This window comes from Merops nubicus, unplaced genomic scaffold (genome assembly GCF_000691845.1).
Source record: "Merops nubicus isolate BGI_N331 unplaced genomic scaffold, ASM69184v1 scaffold46717, whole genome shotgun sequence".
NCBI classification, from domain to species: domain Eukaryota; kingdom Metazoa; phylum Chordata; class Aves; order Coraciiformes; family Meropidae; genus Merops; species Merops nubicus.
The window spans coordinates 80-7,328 of NW_008623177.1; the positions used below are offsets into that span (position 1 = coordinate 80).

The 7,249-nt window shown below is 45.0% G+C and overlaps 1 protein-coding gene across 1 annotated transcript; it reads right to left on the reverse strand.

Annotated features, from left to right (window-relative positions):
* Window positions 1-281: 281 nt before the first annotated feature.
* LOC103777441 (plakophilin-4) lies at window positions 282-7,032 on the reverse strand (the record flags this gene model as incomplete). Its single annotated transcript, XM_008944994.1, has 8 exons — window positions 282-399; window positions 501-585; window positions 1,728-1,923; window positions 3,497-3,647; window positions 4,498-4,671; window positions 4,814-5,005; window positions 5,501-5,618; window positions 6,849-7,032. Coding segments are annotated over 8 exons (1,218 nt in total), but the record flags the coding sequence as incomplete, so codon positions are not given.
* Window positions 7,033-7,249: the final 217 nt, after the last annotated feature.

A 7,249-nucleotide genomic window follows, 5' to 3' on the forward strand; every position in this document is an offset into this window, starting at 1 on the left:
CCCACCGTGCTCTGCACTGGGCAGGGAGTGGGGAGATCTGCCCCACAGCGCTCCTGACCCACAGGAAATGCTGATGCAGACACCCACAGACCCTGTCACTGCCAGCAGTAGCAGCGAAGATGACACAGAGTACATGAAGTACTTTTATTTAAACAGGGAGGAGAGACAGCATGACCTCCCTGTGTGAGACAGGATTAGTAGTGAGCCAAGAGGTCATCCGAGTTAAAAACACGGAGTATCAGGTACCCCTTCAGCAAATCTCCTCCCATTTCCTGACTGACCTGACTGTATGACAGGTGACATCTGCTGATTTGTTGTTGATAAAGAAGGATGTGATTTGAATCTCTCTCGTTCCAGTGTTGATACTGGTGTAATAAAATGACTTTGATTCCATCCATCCTGTGGAGGGGCAAAAAAAAAAACTCAAAATAAATAACTTTTCATTAAATTAGGAGTTTTTGTAGAACTGCTTTCCAGTGTAGGCTAATTTTGTAATTTACCTTTTTATAAATGCTACGGAGGTCTCGGTACTGCCATAATGTGTTCAGTACCTGGGCAGCTGCCTTGACCACTTTCAGTGATGATCTAAGGAAGTAAAGAAGATTCTATTATTAGAAAGCCACTTAATTTCACTTAAAAAGAAACATTCCTGAGCTCCACAACAGCCTGAACCTTAGTGCTCTGATGCAAGCCAGGCCACCTGGACAGGTCTTGGTAACACCCGCGTGCATCAGCACGGGGTGCACAGAGCTGGGCAGCTCCCCTCCAGAACCTGCTTACACACAACCACCATCTCCCTGGCCAGCCTCCGGGTTCTCTGCCCACTCACCCACGTGAGGCATGCAGACAGAAGGGCTGAGATAGCAACTCTCACTGGCTGCAAAAAGTATGAAAATATTCTGTTTAGTGCATTTCATAAAAATGGAGACAACATACTTTAAATCACTGTACAAAGTTCCTAATTGTAGAAAAAGAATAAGCAAGTAACAGAGTCTTGAGACATCCCCTCATAGTCAGACTTTGTTCTCAGTTCCGTGTTGCGCTACTGGAAACTCCTATTGGTTGGGAAAACACCCTCAAGGGCAAGGTGAGGAAAACTGCTCTAGCTATCATTAAAGACAGAATTGTGCCATCTTTTTAAAGAGAAATGGTGGTGAGCTGGTAGTGGTACTGCAGCAGAGATTTGACATGAAATGCCACAACCTGGCATCTGTGTTAGGCCTTTCTCTGTCACTGATGATTCATCCAAATACAGGTTTTGAGAGACTGAAAAAAATTGCAGTGGATAGTGTTAATCAACGAGTAGACACTCCTAATATGTTCACAAGATTCTAAATTTGTTTAGTGTAGCCTGGAGCCTCATAAATATAAGTGCAGATAACTTTGCACGTTGTCTCCATGGGCCAATGAAGTCATACAACAGATCACTGCAGTCGCACCTGCAGCTGAACATCCCTTGAACGTGCAGAGTGCCACCAACTGTGCACACTCAAAACACAGCCCAGCTCATTTTCCTGTTCAGAACACCGCACGCTCCGGGCGGAGAACTCGCTGCAGGAGGAGCCTGCGGGGCCGACAGCCGCCTCCGTCCCGCCGCGGGCCCCTGCCAGCTGCCCTGGCCAGGAGGGCAAGAGATCCTGTTTCTTACTCAACAGGCGTGGCCTGCATTACGAAGCATTCCAGGTGGAACAGAGAAAGAGCTCAGGGGTGAACTGTCGCCCGCTCACCTGTCACCTCTCCCCTTGGTTATGTTCACCAGCTTCTCGATGCCGCCGGTGTCGGCGAGGGCCTTGGCGTTCTCCATGTTCCTGCTGGTGACCTCGTGCAGGGCGCAGCAGATGGCCGCCACCGTCTCGTCGGACAGCACGCCGGGGCCGCTGCCCCCGGGCAGCCGGTTGACCAGGTCTCGCATGGCGTATTTACCTGTGGACAGCCGGCAGCGGGGCCGGGGGAACACACCGTGCGGTGCGTCAGACTGGAAACTACAGGACTCGTCACAAAACTGCTTCCGAGAGCAACGCACGACCCAAAATCACGGCGTCCTTCCGAGAAGTCACATTTTACACAGAGTAAAGAGAGACTAGAGATCAAATTTGGAATTATTTTTTTCCTTTTAGTTTAAAAACATGAGTTGCATTTTTGCATTAAAACAGGAGTGTCTGTAATCGGGAATTATTGGGAGAAAGCAGAATCATTCAAGGAGAAACGCTACGCTCCTTATTACGATTGAAGGAGTGCTGCATGTTCTTGGGCTTCGTTTTGGGGAGGGTTAAAGAAATAACGTGGACTTTTTTTTCCTTTCAGACATTCTGCTCACCGTATTTGTTCCCCCTTATAGATCAGATCTCAGCTCTTTCAGATTTCAGTTATTGGTACACAACAGTGGATAATGAACAAGCTTTACACAAAGCCATTAGCTATTTGCATGGCTGAGGAGGGAAAAATAATCCCATAAAGGAATTCTGTAAACGAAGGGAACAACATTTCAAACACCCTGGAAAACTATCACCAGTGGTAGCCTGTCACTGCCCATCTTTAAACCACCTCATCAGCCCTTGTTTGCATCAACCAATTTATACTGTGATTTGTCAGAGTCCCCAGTTTCTTATTTCCTTCAGAGTTTAGACCACGTAAACCCATTATTCCTGCCCCCACCAGCAGCAGTAGACTTGGAGATTGTTAACTTGGGGTAATTTGTAACTCACTTCATGTCTCAAAATATTTTATACAAAGGTCAGCTTCAGAGCCTGTCTGGAAAGCCAATAAATCTTCCATTGATAAGGCTCTGACAGGATGAGGGAAGAGCTGCAGGTGCATTCCTGAACTGGGAAGTTCTGCCAGGAAGGGAAAAAATTCCTGAAAAAAGAGCATTCCCTGAGCATGAGCTGTGTATGGCTGGTGCCATGGAACAGTGTTCTCTTACTGTTTTGTTATGTGTGCAGTGACTGACACTGCATGAAAACATGTTCTGAACACCTAAGATGGAGAAGCTTCAGAAATATACAATGAGATTCTGCTCACCTGCATTTATCTTTCTGAAAATAACTATACTCTTATCTGTATAAATAGTTGTTCTTTATTTATCCCACTAGTCTACAACATAGAAAATGCTTCTGTAACAACAACGGAACTTTTTTATTTGATAAAGATTTAGTTAGGTACTGGCAGCAGAGCTACCAATGAGCTCCAAAGAGGCAGAGCTGTGTTTTCCAGCATATTTTGTACTGACAGTTTCCTGTCCAGCTGAGTTTAGCTCAGGTGACTTTGAGCTGTTGTAAAGAGACCACCACAAGACGGCTACAGGCAAACAAACATCAGTGTTCCTCTGAGAAGCTACAGCCATCAGGAAGATGAATTCCCCTGACACGGCAGACACAGTGCTGGCAGTGCCATCCAGAGTGCTCCTTCTGCTGGTACTGCCCCATCCCAGCACCTTCCCAGTGCCAGCTCTGACCTGCTGGTGATCCTGCCTTCTTCAGCACAGCTCTGCACTTACCAATGAGCTCCTTGTTCCGCACGTCTAGCGCCATGTTCCTCAAGGCCGTTGCCACGGACGAGACGACCCTGTCGTTGTCCATCCTCAGCAGCTCCACCAGGATGGGCAGCCCTTTCTCCTTCCTCACAGCAGCTCGAATGTACGCTGCAAACTGTCACAAAACTGCCATCACTCACAAGGCACTGCAGCTTCCGACTGGAATAACCTCGTACTAGACTCTGATTCCTGCCTGTGTTGGGACATTTCCCCAGGAAGAGGCGACATGTTAAATGTGTGTCTTTCCTATCGGTCTAAAGGGTTGGTCCTGTGTTGTTTTTCACTCATTCCTCTTAAAAAGCAAGGTTTAAAAGAAGTCTAACAGACAAAATATCTTAATGGTGACAAATTACTGAAAAGAGAACAGTTTTGTCCATTTGTTTGTTGTTGGGTTTCTTTTTAAAGACTAATTTTATAATGGTGACGAAATAAAAGTCTTAGCTGTTTTCCTACAAGCAAAGGAAGCAGTTAACGTGGGTTTTTTTTAATCTTTCCATGACAAGTACATAACATTAATAAAATGTTCTTGTGGGGTGTTTTTGTAACACATTGTATGCAAAGGTAACAGGTAAAGAATACATGGAAATAAACAATATAATTATAAAGCAAATACAATCAATGTATTTATGTTGGTCTTATTTTGACAGTACCTTCCCACCAGAACTTTCAGCTAGAAGATGCTAAAAGATTATTTTGATCTAATCTGGACTGGAAGGAAGCTTCTTCTGTCATATAAAAGGTACCAGTTTCAAGGCCAGTGTCCATATTGCTCCTCCTGTCCACCACCCCTGCTGCTGCTTTTCACTGTGGAAGTAACTCCACTGCAGCACACAGGCACTAATGACACACACCAGAGGGAAATGCTCAGACACATGCTGAAAACTGTGTTCCTTCTAAACACATTCCAATAGCTTATTAAAAAACCAGGTAAAACACGAGAGGAAGAAGTGTGGGATTTTGTATACCTTCCAGTTGCCCGCAGAAAGGTTCTGGAGGGATCCTGCAGAGCCCTCCAGAGTGGCTGGGTTGGAGCTCTCCGCTAGAAGCGTTAGGTACGGCTTGACCACGGAGGGGTGCCACAGCATCTCCACCCCTTTAGGGGACTTGGAAAATCCTGGTATGGGGCCAACTCCATCCCACTACGAAAGGAACGTAGACTAGTAACTAGATGAAACCTCTACATTTTTGTTCAAGACATGTTTTTTCTTCAGGCTATGTATTCCCACCCATCACCAGCTAAACTGCAGCTAATGTATTTGTAATACAATGAAAATGGCAAACCTGATCCTCCTGAGAAGTTTTTTTTTTCTTCTTCTTTTTTTTCCCCCAGCAGCTCGGCTCCGAGTCTTTGCTAGGCGATTCCTTCCCTAACAAGTCATCCAGCTCATTGATTCCCAGCAGACGTGCCTGAGGTACCTCCAGTTCCAAACGGTAGGAAAGGTTTCTCAAGGTACACACGCAATTTTCCACCGTCTGCAGCCAAACCAGAAAGAAGTCACAGGAGGAGTTACTTTCTCTCACGGTGATAAAGGAAAGCAAACCAATTAAGCAGAGGTAAAAAGGCATTTGGAGTACAAGCACTATATTCTAATTCTGGGGCATTGCTCTGTCTGTTCCTCTGGGAAAGCTGCAATCTCTCCCCTTGAGATCTGCAAATCTGAAAATAGTTATAACTGTAATCTCCACTATTTGTGGCTTATTTTTTCAGTATTCTGAAAATGAAAGCACAAAAGCCTATTATTATTTTATTAAGAAATGAGTACTTCAACACCGACGAAAGCAAAAAGCACAGAACAAGTTACTCTGTATTATGCAAGGGAATTTGATTGTGCATCAGTAAACTGGGGCTGGGGGAGATGACCAGTCGGGCTGAGCACATCACAGTGCCACGTTACACCACACAACTCCCAGGAAGATCCTATGGGACAGCTCCGCACTGAAGGCCTCTGGGACGGAGCACACACACACCTTGCTGTCGTAGTCCGACGTGTTCACGCAGGTGTGGATCACGTAGAGCAGCGAGTCGACCAGCCCCTCGCACGCCCTCATCTGCTTGCGGGCCTCCTCGCCCGCCGAGCTCAGGTTCCTGCAGGGTCAAACGACAGAGGAGCACGGCGTGTCCACAGACAGGCGTCCCACAGACACAGGAGGGTTTTTATATGTCTGATTGATAACTGAGACGATTCACTGACAAAACCGGCCTTAACTAGAGCCCCTTCCCAGAGACTTCTCCAGCCCAAGCCCTCTCCGTTGTACAAGCCCTACTCTGTGGTTTCTGTGCGCTGTAGAGCAGACTGCTGAGCTTGTCTGTGCTAGAAATACCCTTGTGGCCTCTTTTAAATTGGACCCATTCGGTCATCTGTTCTGTGGTGCAGCCTCGTTAACACAAATGTTAATAGTGCCGCAGAGAGAGATGCACAACTCTGTAAATTAGTGTGTGGGGAAAGGAAAAGTCTGCGCTGTGTCTTACAACAAGCAGCAAAGGATGTAAAGTATTTGCCCTCCTGGCCAGCCCACCGCAGAGCCTGAAGCCTGGGGAGAAGGGCCACCCCGGGTGCCCACGGAGGAGCCACTCAAAGCCGTGTGAAACATCCCCCAACACCCGGGAACAAGACAGGACTTTATGAAACCAGTACTTTATGAAAATATTTGAAGTTCAGAAGGGTTACCAGCAAATAAAAAGCAATTCCATTTCTGTTTAAACCCAATGGCTTTACCCTGCTGTTTCATGGAACACAACTTGAAATCTAAGAAATTACTATTATCAACAAACCTACGAGTGAACACAAATGACTCGCAACGCAACCCCTCGCCCCTGAATTCTCTTTTCAAATATTTTAGGTTTGCCTTTCATTATCCTGAAAATATTTTTTTTCCTCTTACTGCTGTTGGAGAAATCCACAAAGGGAATAATGAAAACCACCTTTACTGGCATGTAAGCTTACAGAAACATCATTATTTAAATGTATACAACAACAAAGAATAATCAAATGCACACTTTTTTTCCTAACTAATATTCATAAGCCCCACACATAATATAAAAGCTGCAGTAATAGGGAAAAAGTGCATTGATTGTAATTTATAAAAAAACCCAAAATGTAACCACTAGCCATCATAGTTAACATCTCTTAGAGACCTTGTACTTTATTTTTCTAATATGGAAAATAAAAAACAAACGCAAAAGGTGCCTAAATGATAGAACTGTATGTAATTTATAGAATGCAACAGCTCTTTTGTCTTAAAAATTACAGTTTGAAAAGAACCTGTTGGGTAACACAAGTACTCTGTAAAAGAGTTTTCTAGAACAGCAAATTACCTCAGGCATCCAGTCGTGTTGCGCAGAACCAGGGAAGTCTGAAATTTGATTTTATGATCCTCATCGAAGGAAGAGCTGTTCCATCCAGAATGTGGCACGATCACAGTGTTTGTCAGTGTTGACAGAGCGTCTCTAATGATTGTCATCTTCACTGCATCGCACGAGGACAGGTTCCAGAGAACCCCTTCACAAGAGATTTCATGGCAGTGAAGTCAGAAAAGACTTGGCAAGTAGATACAAAGACATTAACAGCTTAAAAGACATGACTTGAAACAGTACGAAGATACCGATGCAAAAGCAAGAGAAATGTAATTAGTCTGCAATGTAACTTTACCATCATTCCAACACTAATGGTCAGTAGGTGGTTAGCAAAGGTGACATTAGAAGAGAGACTTTACAGA